General features: G+C 45.7%; 1 protein-coding gene across 1 annotated transcript in view; it reads left to right on the forward strand.

Annotated features, from left to right (window-relative positions):
- LRP8 (LDL receptor related protein 8) overlaps positions 1–18,087 on the forward strand; it is a 1,426,130-nt gene that overhangs the window by 598,256 nt on the left and 809,787 nt on the right. Inside the window, exon 3 of the mRNA XM_069642168.1 lies at positions 6,122–6,244. Within this exon, the coding sequence (XP_069498269.1) occupies positions 6,122–6,244 (123 nt within the window). The remainder of the gene's footprint in view (positions 1–6,121; positions 6,245–18,087) is intronic.

Genomic DNA, 18,087 nt, shown 5'->3' on the forward strand with positions numbered 1-18,087 from the left:
TACGGTGGCGTAATTAACTCCATGGTCCCTTAGCGCCATGGATTTTAACACCTGCTAAAAGCAGGTGTTAAATCCGCCATGGCTCTAAGGGACCTCGTACTCAGGCGGTAAGGGTCGGCGCTGTTTACGCCGCCGTAAACCCCTTACCGCCTGAGTCGTAATGAGGCCCAAAAACTGTGAAGCTGAAAGCCTGCATTTTGTTAGGATTTGCAGTGTGCGGTTCATAAATACCTGGAAATACAGAGTGTATTCCTGGAATTCGGTTGTTTTCTGTTTTCCGCCCGAAAATAGGTCAGGTCATCAGAAAGAGGAAGCAATCCCACCTGTTTTCGGCGAGAACATAATGAGCTCGCCGATATGACATGATGCACAGATGTGCTAGTACCACTGGAGGCGCGCTTGATGAGCACTTGGTTACCCTTTTAATTGGTTAATTAGGGAATATTTAATCGTTTTCAGAAGTCTGCGGCACAGGAAACGGCAGGTGGGCTTAGTAAGAACCAAAGTCCAGTGGTGAGGGGATGGGGGGCGGCAGGCATTTCCCGGAACGTGCTGCCGTTTGTATCCAGCAAACAATTAAACACCCATGGTGAATGGATTCATCTCAAAATATTGCAGCCCTAAATAACACCAAATATCAGTGTTACAATAAAGTGGGATAATCTCACCCATCAAAAAAGGCACAAAAGCATATTGATCAACTTCCAATCTATAGAATTAAACATACATGTACATTACTGGTCATTGGAAATTGCCTAAAATATTTACTGCATTTGCCCCCATTCCTAATCTGACTGTGAAAACACCTCTTCCTCTATCCCGCACCAAAATACCTTTGTCTCGAGGGGCAATGCGCTGGCCTTGGTAGTAAGACGACGCGGAGCGACACAGGTTCGATCCACGGGTCTGGGTATTAAGCACGTTGTAAATGACCAAGTATACAATTATACAATCATAGTGGTCAATATCCTGAGCTCTTTCTCTGTGCATTATTTGAATCTGATATTCCACTTGATGGCGGCTATGGCTTTGCCATGGAACCATTTTCTTTTGCTTTTTTTGCTTTTCTTTATTTATTCAACATTACTCTGATTAATCGAATTTGCATCATATTTTGGAAGAACTTGAAAATGTTGCAACCTGTCAATATCATTGAGTCAAAAATCATCTTGATCAGTTCATCCTTATTTCTACCATCTCGCTCTTTACTACTCCACTCACCTGCCTTGGATTTAGTATTGAAGAACCTCTGTTTTAAAAGATGGTCTCTGTTCCTTAATCTCTGTGACTCTATCAGATGCAGCTTTTCGGTCTTACAAATGCTATGTAAAAGGAATCGATACAAAGAATTACTAGTAGTCCCTTCTCCCTTTCCATGGCGGCCGGGCAAGACAGGGAAGGAAATTCGGGCTCAGCACTTCGAACGGAGCACTGCAGGCAAGTCTTAACCGGCCAGGTAACGGCCCAGCGAGGGCCAATCAGATCGTTTGTAACAATCGGATTGTCCCTCACCGGGTACTAATGGATACAAGTATTTTTCCAACCTGATGTTTCGAAGCTACATAGCCTCACCAGTACATTTTAAGGCTTGGGATTGTGGGGCGCACTGCCATGTCTCTGGGTCGCAGAGATCTACCATTGATGGAGGTAAAACTATTATGGGAAACGTACTCATCAGACTAGACAAATACAAACGTATTGCATATGTATACAGTTTTCAGTTTGTCTGTACAGTTTTCCATTGGCACCTTGCAAGCAGACTCTATATATCCGACGGTCGCACCCCTGCAACTCTGAGGCAGATATTAAGCTGCTTTCTTTTGCCATTAGGTATACAGTTAATCATACAGCCAAGGAGACACATGGCTATGGAGTGGGTTGGGATTGCAGCTGCACCAGGCAGCCCAGGAGATGAAAGCTATTGACTAGACTGGGAAGTACACCTGGGGCTTTTGCATCTGCAACAACCTCTAGCAATTATGTTCCATCGCTGTGCCTCATTTCCCTAATTTGTGAAATTCATTAGCACTTGGAAATAGGTGCACCAGCTGAAGGCGTTTCCTTTTAGAAAAGTCCAAAACATTTGGCTATGCCAGTACTTTCTTTTCACCATGTTGGTGTGTAATCACTCTCACTCATAAGGGTTTAGGGTAACCAATATTGTAATTCTTTGTAATGTTATCTAACCATACAAATAAGAAGGATGAGATGCTCACTGCATACATAGGAAATACCACCTGTTATTAGTAAGATGTGAGGTGGGCTCTTGCTCATGTGACCCGTATCTAACATCCAGACAATAGGTTCTAAGAGAAATGTGCTGTGACAAATTGCGGGTATTCGTCTCTTTTCCCCAAGAGGAAGCCATCCCTTTCGGGGCTACAGAGGTGAGCCCGCTCCTCAGATGGGCAAGTGGAACCTCCCTTAGGGTGACTCCCCTCCTAGGGGACAAGTACTCCCGCTCCGAGGAGGAACACCCTTGTTCCAATACCATATCTGCCTATATGGAAATGCCAGCTATGAAGACTAATCTGTCATCCTTACCTTTGGCTTAAAGTAAAGTGTGAACAAACCATCCATACAAAGAAAAAGAAAATGTCTCTTTAAAAAGAGACATGTACATAACTGAGACAAGCAGCTCTTGGGAGGAGAGAGAGCACTGTATGCAGGGGAACCCCCCTGACATGATTACGCATTGGAGAGGCGGAGCCGAGCGAAGTCACAGAACTTGCGACTTTTGGAATGACGAGGAAGGCCGGATTGATATGCTGGAGAGACAAGGAATTAACTGGAACCATTGCCTGAATGGGCACCCAAGTCCCATACCAAGGAATGTCGTGACCACAACCTCATCGTGGTGGATGAAGGGCCCAGCTAATGATGCAGAGACCGCCCGAGGATAGAGTGCTATGAGCTCCCTGCTGCCCACATCTGTAGATGGCATCCCGCTGCAGAGGAGCCAAGAATGAGATGTCGATAAGACGGTCAGAGAGAAGAGGAATAGGGAAACAGAAAATCTGACTGCATCTCAAACCCTGCAAGATTCCCCTGCATCAGAAGAGATAATGGGTAGAATGGGAAAGGTGGGAGGCTACAGGGGCAACGTATGGGAGAGAGAGAGACTGTTGAACATTAAAGGAGCAGAATTTGAGTTATATGAAGTCAATACAATGTGTGAGGAATAACGCAGTATGGGAAACCTCTAAAAAGTGAAATCAAATACCCTGGGAGGAAGGGAGAAACACCCAGGTACAGAGCCTAAAGGAGAGAAGAAAGCCCACAGTAAATCGGTGTAACAAGTGTTGTGAAAAGAGACAGTCACGTGAGCAGAATCAGAAAAGAGACAAATCGGTACCAAGAACCGAGGAGCGGGGAAACCTAAGTTGGTTTAACGTCATACAAAACCCGGGGAAGATTAGCCCTCAAGAATATAAAGACTATAAGACTAAACACACGAGGGTGAGAAAGTATTCCAAGGAAAACTGTGGTAAAGCTGCCATTAATGAAAGTACACAACACAAATATATGGGGAGAGCTACAGGAGCTCATGAGGGAAGTTTCAAGAGACTATTAGGGAAGAGAACTGATAGAAGCACATATTCTAAACTGACATTTGAGTATCAATAACTGCAGGATATCAGATACTGACTGAAAAGGAAGACAGCTGGAAGGAAGGCAAGAAGAGAAACGACCAGGAGAAGAGGGACTTTTGGCCTCTTTTGAGCTATTCACGTTAGTGGTAGGGTCAGGAAGAATTGGGTTTGGGATGGAGGGCAATTATTTTGGATTTCCTGATGACAGTCGCGCACCTTTAGTTGATTTAGATGGGTAGGGTGATCCCCTTAGTAATAGGATGAGATAGGCCTTTTTATTTAGAATTTAATTACAGAAAAGTAGCATGCACTTAATGAGTCTGATTAATTCTCCCGCCCCACCACAGTACTTTTAGTTGGATAATAGCAGCAACTGTTTCTTTTAACCATTGCAGTCGTGTATAAGTGTATTTTTTGCCCACATTTCTTATTTAGGCCTCGTTCCATTTCCCCAACATGTTCTTTCTTCTGCTTGCACCAAATTCAGAACTTTCTCCTTTTTCCCCACTTTCTTCCTCTTTCATAAATTAAACTTTGGAGCTCAGTGACAAGCCAGCTGTTGGCAAAAAGTGCAAATGTTCACCACGCCCTACAAACGTTGTTACAACACCGGGGACTCATTCCGTAGTAGTCCCACAGTAAATCCACCAACATTATTTATTTTTAATTTATAAAACGCACAACAGCCCGGGGGTATCGTGGCGCAGTTACAAGAAGGCGACTTAGTTACATTGCACATACAGAGGTATAACTACATATGCAGATTACATACAGTTGGCTATTAGATCATATGGCATTTTTGCAAGGTATGGTGTGCGTAGTTAACAGTTGTAAAGTTCTGACAAATAGCAGTGTTTTGATAGCTTTACGGAAAACTAGGTGGGTGAAAAACCTTCATTGCGCAGACTAGATATTGCCCTACCCCCAACCGATATATAATGTACAAGGTATGATCCAATCCACAAATGGACAGCGTCTCCCTGTGGCATGGCGCCCACATGTGGAAGCTCACTGTCTGAACTGATGCTAAATGTGGCTGAGCAGATCGGCTTCTCTGTACATCAGTATGACTTCAAGACAAGGAACATCATTCTTTTGATAGCGGTCTCCTTGCTGCAGGTGTAAGGTGTAGCATTTACACAATCTATCCTCCTGAGCAAGATAGAGTTCCCCTATCCTGACTTGCATGATTCATGCCTCTCTGCTGGTGGACATGGCAACAGTGATGCAATTGTGTATGCCCATGCTCGAAGGAACGTTATCCTGGATTGTTTTAGTGCATGGATGCTTATCATGTGTCCCTCCTAAGGTTTTGGACTTCAGCTCCCATGATGCCTAGCCAGCATTATCATTATTATTGGTGAAGGATCACGGGTGATGTGTAGTCCACAATGTCTGGTGAGCCACATAGTGAGTAATCATGTTCCAGTGGAAGCCACTACCTACCCAATGAATGCAACCTGCTGTGCAATGTTCCTTTGCGTAACCTCTGTCCCCAGTCAGCACATTTATGTTTGCGCTTTCCAAAGTGAAGCATTTATTGCCATGATGGTCTCTCTGCAAGAGGGCAAGATGGCGTGAGGAAATGGGAATAGAAGATTCAGGCGAGGGAAGAGCCAAGCCCAGTGGTTGTGAATATTGCTGATGGTGTTTATGGATCCACTTCAGAGATGTGTGGCTTGAACAGAGTAGGCAGGGGGGTTGTAGGTGACTTGTTTGAAATACAAAGGATGGAATGCCTTTTTTTCGACACCAAAAGTGCAGGAAAAAAAAGTTTCTAAAGCTTTTTTTTATTTTTTATGGGGTTTTATTACGGGGGTTTCCCCCCAAGCCCCTGTTTTCTTTAAAAAAAAAAACAACCTTTTTTATGCATACTAAACTAAAAAATATATAAATAAATAACAAAGCATTTTTTTTCGAAACTATGACTGGACACCAGGCAGGGTCTGGCATTCTTGTGGCATTGTGGTGTGAAGAGGAAGTGGAACAGAGGTTCCATTCGGGGGGGGACGGGTGCAAAAATGTTTAGGGAAAAGGGACTTTGTTGTCAGAAGCTCAGTGGACGTTAGGGACTTAGCATTCGCACCCTCAGTAGATGTACTGGGTATTAGGCCAAAGCTGATGATTTATTGACCATTGACTTTGACAGTTAGCCGGGTGGTCCCAAACCACATAGAGGATTGTGATGTTCCTGCTCTAACGTGTCAAGTTCTAACAATGTTGTCTGAGAGCAACGACCAAGCCTAGGGGCGCACCCAAGCATTGTGAGCAACTGTAAAGCGCCACAACCTTGAATCTCCTCTACTGTACCCTAAATTAAATCCATCATCTAGAAACACTGAAAGCCCATAAGGCTATCTATATTCAGTAAAAAAAAAAAAGTATGGCTTAGGTCAAAGATGCAGATTGACTTTCAGAAAGGGTGTTCTCATAAACCCTGGACCAGTAGCTGAGCATTGTGGGTTCTAGGGAGGGAGGGGGGGATGTGTGCTAGTAGCACTAATCTGGTGTCTCTTTTCTGTTTTCAGCAAAAAACACGTGTGCAGAGAACGAGTTCACCTGTGCCAACGGCCACTGTGTGCCGGTGAGATGGAAGTGTGATGGCGAAGAAGAGTGTCCAGACGGGTCGGATGAATCGGAAGCCACGTGCAGTAAGTACAATGCCTTCAATAGAGTGCTTACCTTTTGGGGATTAGTTCGTGTGTGGGTAGAAGAGGTGACGTGTGTGGTTACCTTCTGCTTTTCCAATGGCCACAGTCTCTGAGCACAGCAGCGGAGGCTGGAGTAGGTGAAATACAGTTGGCAGCTCTGGGCAGGGGAAAAGCAGGCATGTGTGAAAATCCCCCAAAGACTCTCTTTGGATCGCAGGCAATTGTCATTCCTTAAACTACCACTCCTATTGGTGTGTGTATGGTAATCCCATTGTTGACACGACTGTGGATGCGTGGAGGCATTGAGCTTTCAATCTTTCCACCTCACAGTAGAGGGGGGGGAGACTTTGGAACCACAGGGGTAGCTTACCAAGGAGAGGACCAGGGAAGTTAGAGCAGTCGAGTAATCGTGTGAGTCGCAGGGAGTGTGATGGTAGGGAGTGCAATGTAGATTGAGAGTTAAAATGGCTGCTACAACCGTAGAGCACCATGGGAAATGGTTTCAATTTGAAACCCACAAGAAATGCTTTGACCTACTCTGATGACACTAATCTATCGTTTCTCCTGCTTTTATTGGCCTCATTACGACCCTGGCGGAAGACCATGGTGCTATTAGCACCATGGTCCATGCTGGTAAGTTACCGACCCCGTCATGGAGAAAGGGGGAATTACCACCCCATTACAAGGTTGGCAAGGCGGTAATTCCCCCTTCCTCCATGGCCCTTCCCCATTCCCATTTTTGCCCCATAGGGCTCAATGGGAATGGGGAAGGCGCTAAGGATGGTGCCGCAAATTGCGGCACTGTACTTAGCACCATGGTCCCATTTGCGGGTCCCTACTTTAACGGCTGGTCTACACCAGCCGTTAAGGTCGGGTCCCGCAAAGGGACCTCGTAATTAGGCGCTAATAGGTTAACGGCGCCGCAGCCTTTTACAGCACCGTTAACCTATTAGTGCCTGGGTCGTAATGAGGCCCAATGTTTTTTACATGAATGCTAAACTATCTGAGATGGAACATCAGCACTCTCCTGTTAAGGGCATTAGCTATCATAGTTGAAACTTTGGAATATTGAAAAAGATACATTTTCATCACGACTCTTCAATGGGCATAGGTTGAGGGGACATTGAAAGAAAGGCTTGGCTCTCTCAATGCAAGTTTTCAGAGTTCAGTTATTGTATGTTGTGCTTTACCACAGGGTGCGGTTCCTAAACACAAAGTGTGTATATAGTGTGAAAATACGCAGGGTATATAGGTTGGTGTTAGGGGAGTTGATCTCTACATGAAGTTGGGGCCACTTCAGATCCAGGTGGGTTGCCTTGATGGGAAAGAAGAAATTGTACCCAGTACCATTTAGTATTTGCCCAGAGGAGCTACAGGTAGGGTGCAGAGGCAGCAGAGGTGGCTTGGAAGAGTAGGGGGAGCAGCGCAGGGGGACTCGGGAGAAGAGAAGTGGCTGAGTGGGGCGATTGGAAAGATGTAGTTTTGAAGAGTAGGTTTTTCATGTCCGTCCAGAAGGGTAGGATGGAGGGGAGCTCTGTCTCGTCTCCCTTAGGAAGCTGTTCCAGAGACTGGGCGCATTTCATAATGTTTCCCGAAGATAGTTCTTTGGTTGCAGTCTGCTGATGACGCAGCTTCTGGTGGTGTGTTGCAGTCTGCTGATGACGCGGCTTCTGGTGGTGTGTTGCAGTCTGCTGATGACGCGGCTTCTGGTGCTGTGTTGCAGTCTGCTGATGACGCGGCTTCTGGTGGTGTGTCGCAGTCTGCTGATGACGCGGCTTCTGGTGGTGTGTTGCAGTCTGCTGATGACGCGGCTTCTGGTGGTGTGTTGCAGTCTGCTGATGACGCGGCTTCTGGTGGTGTTTTGGCCACCTGAGATGGTGAGGCTCACGGCAAGGCAGAGTGGTGTTTTGCTTGTGACTGCTTTGTCATTGAGACAGGCTGCCTTGAACCTGATGCGGGGTCGAAGGGGTGGTCAGTCCAGCTCCTTGAGCATGGGGGTGAGATGGTCATGTGTTAAGGCACGCTATAGCATGCTGAGCGACTTTCAGAGGCTCCAAGATGGTGTCTGGGACTAATGCAACTAGGATGTTCCCACTGTCCAGGTGGGAGATGACCAGGGCATGAGCGACGGTTCTGAAACTCAGTGGCAATGCAGGACTTGACTTTGTGGAGAAGCAGGAGCTGGCCATGCTGTCCGGGTCTTCTGCTTAAATGCGACTTCCCACCATAATGACTCTACACTTCCCTCTGGACCCCCACTACTATGGAGTTGTCTTTGGTGACCTCCAGGCAACATCACAGTGTGCGCCACATGGAAAGGGTGTATTTCCGAAAAGAGATAGAAAACGTGGCCGGAGATTCCGCTTGACACGTCTGATGGGTTCTATAACCCGTTGTGCACTTTATTACATGTATGTACATCAGCCTGCTCTAAAATAGCCTCAAGATAGATACATGACATACAATGAAATAACCTCTTCAGACTGATTACTGGGTTTAAGTCCTGGTGGATGTTTTCTAACCACATTCTATGTACACCTTATATTGTTGTATAACAACATTCTTTTATAGGTGTCTGGAGCAGGTGTAAATCATTGCAGTGCCTATAAAAGCAATGCATGCACAAAATAAAGTGTAATTACGATTCTCTTTTACATGTTTTCATTGCAAAATGCACCTCCCGCCATGTTTATATTGTTCATTGTTCTGTGTTGCTAGGCAATCAGTATTGGTGTATTGTTGGTTACTGCTATTATTTGATTGCTTCGGAGAAGGGTGTGTTGGCAGCGTTCACATAACATTGAAGGTGTAGCACACTGGTCCATTATTTGCTTGATTTTTGTAAGCTGCTCGACTTTCTAGGACTAGCTCCTCTAAGTTCCTGCACCCCCTTTCTGACCGATATGTGTACAAAGGGCTGCAGCCTTTAGTTTCTGTTCACATGAGTGCATTTGTTGAGAGTAATGATAGCCAAGGACACAGTACCGTGCTCTTTCCAAGTCCTGTGTGGCTTGTATTTAGCACGGAATTGCCAAAGAATGCTTTATTATTTCTTATTTCTTCTTCTTCATCTTGCCTGCCTTGACCCTTCTAGACCCGTCTTTGCCTTTTCTGATAATCACTTCTGATAACATGTACATTTGCTGAAATTGTAGCGCCCCCTCCTCCCCCCAACTTGTTATGAAGAACATTTAATTGCCACAGTTATTTGGTCTCAGGTCTCAGAAGCCTGCCACACTTCTGGAGATCCTGAGGCAGATAGTGCAGAAAGTCCCTTTACGTTGTGTACTATGCACTCTCGTCCTACTATAAATAAAGCAGAGAGTGTTACTGGTCTTGAAAACACACATTTTACTGCACTAAGGAGGGTACCACCAGTATCACCTCATCGTACGTAAGAAGGTTGGGCAGAGTCTGGAGTGCATGTGTTGCATCTCCTCTGAAAAACCAGAGGACCTCAGAAGTCGATGCATTTTCCCGCTGGAACCCCAAAATTCAATAAGATACTTTTGAAAAATGGGTTTTATAGGTTGGCTCTGTCAATATAGAATTTATTTAACGTTACTCTGATTGAACCAATCTGCATCATATTTTGGAAGCGCTTGAAAATGTTGCCACCTGTCAATATCATTGAGTCGTAAATGATCTTGATTGGTTCCCCCTTATTTCTACCATCTCGCTTTTCACTCCTCCGTTGTACTTAAGAACCTCTGTTTTGAAAGCGGGTCTCTGTTCCTTAGTCTCTATGTGAATCTATCAGAAGACCTTTTGGGTCTTACTAGCGCTATGTAAAAGAAATCGATACAAAGAATTTGAATGCTCCTCGAGCACCTTAACTCATTGTGTTTCACCTCAATACAATTGGACAGGCTCATGCAAACGTCTGCGAGACCACCAATGCCCAGGGCTTTAAGTGGGCCGGGGCCTGCCGGGGCTGGGCCCCGGCAGGCTCTGAAATTTCGTTTTGAGGCGGGGCCCTGCCGGGGCCCAGTAATCTCCCCTGGCAGCCCCGGCCACTACACGAAAAGGCATTTTTTTCTACAGCCTGAAGCGCTCGCTCGTTTGCGAGAGCTTCAGGCTACAGAAAAAAATGCCTTTCAGCCATAATGGTGGCACCGCACCTGCGAGGCATCCCTTTAATCAAGAGATTCCCGTCGGCCGGCGCCACCATTATGGAAAAAACGTGAGGCCGCTGAAAGCAGAGGCCTTGCTTTCTAAATACTGGAGCTGCCGCGCATTCGCGGGAGTTTCAGTATTTAGGAAAAAGGCCTCTGCTTCCAGTGGCCTCACGTTTTCAGCCTTAATGGTGGTGCTGCCCCTCCCCAGCTGGCGAGGGGCAGCACCACCATTAAGGCTGAATAGGCAGGCGCTGTCCCCTGCCAGGCAAGCCTACACAAAATAAATGCAGAGATCAGCACCCTCTCCCCATAGGGGAGAGGGTGCTAATCTATACGAAAGGCTGCCTGGCAGGGGTGGCAGTAGCCCATTGAGCCCGGGCTCGTTAAGGGGGCGTGGCCTAACGGGCCATCAAGACCCCGCTGTTAGGCCACGCCCCCTCGATGAGCCCCGGCTCGATTTGTAGTGCCACTTAAGGCACTGCCAATGCCTAAACTGAATTCCAAGCCTAAATGTTCAATTGATATTTAGTAATGCACATATACAGACATAAAGTCAAGCAGCACTCATAGGAGTTATAGAAAACATTGATATTCAAGTGACTATGCTAAACAAAAGTTGTAGTTGACATTTATACTCGTCCAGGTGAGTAACATAATTAGACATACAATAGCATTCAGTAGTGAGTCAGATCAACAAATGGACTCAAAGTTTACCCTTGTCACGACTTGGTTCTGTCATAGGACCACCATCATCAGAAGTGTGGTATATACTTCAAAGTCCTAAAGTTAGATAGGATACCATTAGAAAATAAATAAATGACAACATGAGATGCCCAAACATGGTGGTCCAACACGTTAAAGAATCAAGGACTTGATCCCTTATCTCTCACCTGCTCAGTCTAATCGGTGTTGATAAGCCGTCTCCATAGATGTGGTAGCATTATGCATCTTCCATATGCAGTTGAATGTATAAACAGTCCCTTAAACAACATTGTTTCAGTCATGTGTTAGAAGTCATGACGTTAATGCGGCACACAACGTTCCACGTCCTATAGAGAAGTAATGATTTCCACTCAAAGACTAGACCGTTACTCTGTAGTTATACATCATGCACACATACAATTCCTATTAATATATCCGTGCACTGATTTGCATATTGGATGCAGGAACTTCAATGCATATATGTATCACCAAGGTGGAACATGCATTATCGATCTTAAAATTAACACCTCATGTGAACGTTAAACATTTGGAAATAGCGCATGTACCGTATCACTAACGCGGGTAAACAGATCATGAGGCATGCACAACGCCCAATCTGGTATCTGTCTCAATCTCAAATTAAGATACGAATGTGACGAACAACTTTCCTGACCTAACTTTTATTGTAAGCCTACTGACAAAAATAGTATACTTGGAGCCGACAGTTTTCATCCTCCAAGAGATATTCAACACCTACCTTTTTCACAATTTGTGAGACTCAAATGGATTAGATCTGATGTGTAGAAATGTTAACTACAACTTTGGTTTAGCATGTTCACTTGAATATCAATGTTTTCTATACCTCCTCTGGGTACTGTTTGACTTTGTCTGAAACAATTGCATATGTTGATTACTAAACTTTCATTCAACATTTAGACTTGGAATTCAGTTGTGCATTGGTGCTCTCGCAGACATTTCCATGAGCCTTGACAATTAGCTACTGGCCACTAGCTCATCCCATCAGTGAGTTTAGCTGACGTGAGGCCTTCAATATCAATTGCATGTGCTCTGGACGGTTCCATGTGTTAATATCCCTGCAGAAATATGGCGATATAAAAATATCGCCATATTTTTGCACGATATTGAGACATGGATCCTCCGGGGGACCGGCCTGCAACCCCCGCATTATTTTTAAATGTGTGGGGGACACCCCCGTAAATCCTGCTCCCACAAATTATCCCCCTCAAAAATATCACCTAAGGCGAGACAAACGGCCATATGTACGGCGATAATTTTGGTGGGGATAATATGTAGGGATACCCTCTGGACATTTTCAGTACATGTAATATATGTATGAACCACACAGAAAATGTTACCTTCTGTACATAAGTAGTTAAAGTCCTACAGAATGCGTTGATTGAATTCTCCCAAGTAAGCTGACTGAGTTGTTGACACCAAGTTATATAACTGGTTGATTTACTAAAGCGGCACTTTCTTCATTATTTTCTGCGCTTTAAACATATATTTTGTTATGGTGCTTGACATCTCTGATTTATTTGTGCTAAGAAGTCAGGAAAGCTGTCGGGAGAAGTTTGGACTCTTCGTGCTATTTGAGTGCCACACATCTTTATTATAGGCTTCTAGACCCAAGGAGGAGTCATTATTGCAGGATAATGACTCGTTCCCATGTTATGGCCCAGAAGCTGTGAAAGGGTAATTTTCCCAATCGACAATGACCCCTTCCGAGGCCTTTAAAACTATTAGCATATAGTAGCCATCGTAGTATCGTTTTTGGAGTTGTGGCAGAGAAGTAAATCACGTTAGTTTAGTATTGACATCACTAGACAAAACATTTCAATTAATGGTGATTTTATTTTGTAATATTTATATATAACATCCGATGTGAAAATGTGGAAACAGCTGCTTAATAGCTTGTTGCCTTTGGGGTCTTGTTGGGGAGCATGTTCATAGAAAAGGCAGGCAATATGGGAGGAGTTGCTTAATTAATTTTTGTTGTTTCCCCGTCTTCTTCTGAGGTAAGAATGTTTGGATTGCTTTCAATATCAGTAGTTATTGACTGCATTCCAAGGATTCTGATTCGCTGGGAGGCCAATAATTTCCAGTGTGTAAATCTGGCAACTAAATCTGTATCTATACATTTTGTAGGTAGTTGACTAAAACAATTCGTGCCTTTTTCAGGTCTAGTGACATCTGTCGAACCTTTGCCAAAGTAGGCTTCTGTTTGGATCTGTCTCCCACCTGGTGCTGCCTCAAGGCATCAGTTGAGGATTAGACCTAGCAAGAAAATTACAGTCGAACCTGGTACACGAAGGCTTCTTTATCTTAGAAAAAGACCCATTCATCAAGGAACTTGTCAGGGTAATTTCTGGGGCCGGCAGAGCCGTGCCAAGGGTCTGCAGACTCCCAGCTCATGAAGGGCCCTAACTCCCTCCCTTGTTCCAAGAAGTCGAGGTCCCCACAAGGAGCAAGGAGTTACTGTGGTTTATTAGCCAAACACACACGGATCACATGCCACTTCAGGCACATCTCGCCACAGTCTGGCTCGCAGGCCAGTTTTGTGTCCTTGTGATGCAATAACCTTCGTCACCTGGTAGACTCCCTCCCAAACCTATCGGGGCAGGGGATTGGCCCGCTGACAGGTAGGTCCAGTATAGGACTCTATAGGATGGGTTGGACAAGTCTGTGTCAGGTGGTATACTTGGATCATCCCCGAAAGTTACTACACTAAAAGTGTTACAGTGAGAAAACCTGTTGATTGGTTGGCACCCCTCGTCATCTGCCCCCAAACCCTTGGTTCTAATTGGTCAGGCTGCAGGCCTCCAAGCCTGGGACAAGCGTCATTCCTGTTCTCAGCGCATGTCTACTATGTTTCCATAATTGCAACTATGTGCTTGCGTATAACAATAGTGTGAGGACAACTACTGCCATGAGAGCACTCCATTCCCATAGTAGACGGTGTCAGGAAGGTACCAAGTATGTTGCAAGTCGCTGTCCAGTCCTTGACCTGCTGCTCGTTCTCAGCCTCTGATTCTTGGCTTATTCACACCTTGGCCGGATCACGTGTCCGGAGACCATTCTTGGGGGCTCAATTGCCTCGAATTAGTGTGTATTTTACAGGGAAGAATTTTTGCTGCCGCCGATGCCACCTTGGCTCAGGATATGGAATATCACTTTGCAACATGATGTCCTTGGCAGTCTGCGGCTCACGCCATAGGCATTTCTGCTGCGCAGCACCCTTCAGTTTGGGATTTCTCTGCGATTGCTGCAGCCTACTGTTTCCTCCTGCAGCCTGCTCTGGCTTCTAGTATGGAATCGGCATAGTCCACGTGTTAGTATGAGCTTTACGGTTGGTCAGATCCCTTGTGTGCTCCTGTCCTTCCATAGGGTTAGCTGCATGGAAGCATCAGCAAGCGTATACAAGCTCTTCTTGCGTTTCTGCAGTGCTATAGCGAGCCTAACGATAAAATAACAAACGTGCTACTGTGTAGGTGTTAATCCTCTATCTAACGAACTGTACATGTTCTTCACGTAGATTGGTGTGTGTGGGATACGCAGATGTCATGTCTAACGGAACTATGTCATTGGGATGTCTCTAACGACCTGCATCATACTAGCCTTGAATACAGTGTCTTTTGTCGAGTTGGTCCATGCAGCTTTCTCCAACTGGGTTGCGTGTCTCTTCCTCCGTTCTTGGCAGAGTTCGTGTTCCCGAGGGAACATATGGACTATTGGCTGGGAACCGCTTGCGGTAGTTGTTCCTGGTTGGAGCATTAGGGACGGGCATAAGTGCGTATGAACAGTGGCCATGTTGTTTTTGGTGCTTCTTCCAGTTGGGGGGTTGTCCAGGACTGAGAGTCTGGTCGGGTTTTCCCTCTTAACTGTGCTTGAGTCCGAGTTGAAGTGTACAAGTGAATTCAATGCAAAATCCAAAGAGTAAAATGAAACGATGTGACCTGTCCCATTCTCAAATCAACATCGCTGGCTTTCAGAAGTAACGAGAAAGGGTGCTACCTGCTTGTGAAGGTGAATGTTGGTTAATGCACAAATTACTAGGTTACACAGGGTCAGAGAGCAGGTGAGGCTAGGTGGACTCGGGACATCCTCAATCGCTGCAAAGAGCTACTCGGAGGCGGTAGGGAGAGGATCACCCAGAGTCTATCCCCCCTCCACAACCTCCACAGGGACTCCAGGTGAAAGTGAGAGGGACACCACAGAAGCCAAATCCCCTTAGTGAGCAGACTTCCAGATTCCCCTTGTGCTCTTGAGTGATAGTCAATCTGTGTCTGTTTACCCTTGCTACATAGTCACATTTCCAGTCTGAAAGAGTCGAGCATGGACCACACAGCATACTGCCACTTTAGCAGAGAATGTTCATCCAGTTTGCACAACAAGGAGCACAAGTGACTAACAAGAATGCCTGCACATGCTAGAACATAGAAGCATGCCATCATTTCAGAGCAGCCGGGAGTTAGTGAACCATATACACTCTTGTCCCACATATGGACTTGTGATTGCTGATGGGAGCCAAACCGCAGAGCCACCCAGACACCATGGCAGTTCCGCCTGATCCCAAGATGGTGGACCAGGCTTTAAACACTTTGCCAGCATTCTGATAGTTCATACGTTACTAGAATCACGAGAAACAAAGCCCCAACACCTTAGAATAGTAACAGAGTCAGGGAAGAGGTGGGGTAGTCAATTTTAATGAATCCCATAGATCACAAGGAATTATTACATTTCTCTGCTAATCCACCAAATGTTGAGCTCATTCCAAATGTCCTGAGGCCTATAACAGGGAGAAAGGCTGGACTGTAGTACAAGAAGGATCTCCACCAAGTGCCAAAGAAACAAGAGAAGCCACTGCTTGCCGATAGATATACCTCAGTCCCAGCCACTGGTGGAGGACAGAAGAAGAAAGGGTTAATGGCTACCCTGTTGGGCGCCATTCACTGACCAAAAGACCAAGCTTAAAAGAATATCCCAAGTAGAATCTGGTGAAGGCTCAAGGCCTGGATGGTAACTCCTGGCGGGCGGGTGAGGATACCTTCCGACTAACAACAACCCTGAGAAAGGGGAAGAAATACTTGATGGTTACAGTAAAGGCAAGACCCTGGCAGGGGGGCACTGAAATTCCTTCATAAGAAAGTATAGGCAAGTAGGAGAGTATACATTTTCGCTGGTAGGAGTTCGCTCAGATTTTTGGTACCCCCTTGCATAGTTTTGGTTTCATGTTTATCATTCCTGGGTGTTTCTATTTCTCTTAAATCTCTGGTAGCCCCACATGGGCTCTCTGGCCCTTTAGTTTGTCTCGGCATTTTCCTCATGCCCTCTTGAAGTGCCTCAGAGCTCTGATGCCCTCTTCCCTCTCCTAGCTGCGTGCCAGCATTTCCACAGCGTTCTATGTCTGCGGAGGCTGCTACTCTGGTAGTTGTGGCACTGCACATCTCAGGCCGTCTGCTCTCTTGCACCGGTTCTTCATCAGGGAATTTTGGCTCTTGCATGCCAGTGCATCACTACTGTGGCGGTTCGATCTCTCTCTGCCGGAAACCTGGATGCCTGGCGGTCTTCGCCCTCCTGGCATTGGCAGTGTTCCGTGGGCTATTGGACCATGTATTCGACGTGGTCCTGCCTCCATGCTGGATTGGCTCTGTGCTACAGTGCAGGTATCCTCTGTGTGCAGCGTTGCTCGGGCTGAGTCGCTCACAGAGGCTTGTTCTCTCACAGCTACTGGATACCTCCTCGCAGGTATGGGCCTCAGCCCTTTTACAGTCCTCACTGAAACGAGAGTTATTAACACCATTGGTTTCATGTTTCTGACCTCAAGGTGGGATCCGCATCTAAGCCAATCACAGTTAAAGGGCTATGTACATTATTAATGTGTTCAGCCCCCATGTAGCCAACACACAATTGGACTCTGGTGTTATGGGAGACGTTACAAACTTTTCACCTTGGGATTACCTGTCCCCTGCAGGGGAAGGGACCTCCTCCAGTGAGATCCCACTTGCCCTGTCCCCTAGGGGCATGTTGTGCATCGCAGGCTAACCTTCCTACTCCTGAAGGGAGAAGGGACGAATTCCCTGGAATTGTCAACCATCATAATATTGCATTACTACCACTTTAAAGCTGTTCTACTTAACAAAGCTGTGTACTGTCTAAAATGTTCTATTAATAGACATACATAGGTCGGCCAGCCCGTTCGTATTCTAATAATCCATATATATCACCATAATGAAGAAAATGCATCAAATCGCTGACATGTTATTTGCACATCTTGATAGTGTGCAAAATATCTGCAGCCTCGATTTGCTGCTTGAAATTCTGTGTTCAGATGTTTTGGTCATGAACACCTCCAAGGGTTTGCTAAAAAACAAGGGCACAGCCTCTAAGTCAATTCACACTTCTGAAATCTTGCCACCATTATTTCAGAGGTCTTGCGGTAATGCGAGTTTGTTAATGCAGCACATATTCTGACTCCTGCTGTGTCTGCAAAAATATTGATGGGGAGTGATTTCATCCCTGGGGAGCGTGTACCCAGAATAGACACCAATTCCGATCAGGTCCTGCTGCGGCACATGACAATGCTTGTTATCAGCACCCTACGGGACCCCCAGGGTACCCACGCACCCAAAACGCATAGATATTGAAGAGTGTACTGTGATGGGTAAGAAGGAGGACACAGACTCTTAAAGGACATTTTCAACAAGGTTTATTAAATAATAAACTGTAAACCTAACTATCCCTATTGGTACAGGGTATTCCCTTCCTAAAGGAATAACTAACGTGCTTGTCGGTAGTCTTTTCCAATGTCCAAAAAGAATCTGTCCACTGTCCAAAAACTAACACTATCTGACCCTATCACTATATCAAATAAAGGGGGAGGAGCATGGGCATAATTATAGGGGTGACAGGGTTTTTTGTCCCCCCCAACTTTTGTGGCATGCCTTTTTGCCCTTCCCCCCATCTTTTGGCAAGAGGGCCGGGGGGCCCGCATTGTGGCCGCTG

This window comes from Ambystoma mexicanum, chromosome 1q (genome assembly GCF_040938575.1).
Source record: "Ambystoma mexicanum isolate Mex_15411 chromosome 1q, UKY_AmexF1_1, whole genome shotgun sequence".
NCBI classification, from domain to species: domain Eukaryota; kingdom Metazoa; phylum Chordata; class Amphibia; order Caudata; family Ambystomatidae; genus Ambystoma; species Ambystoma mexicanum.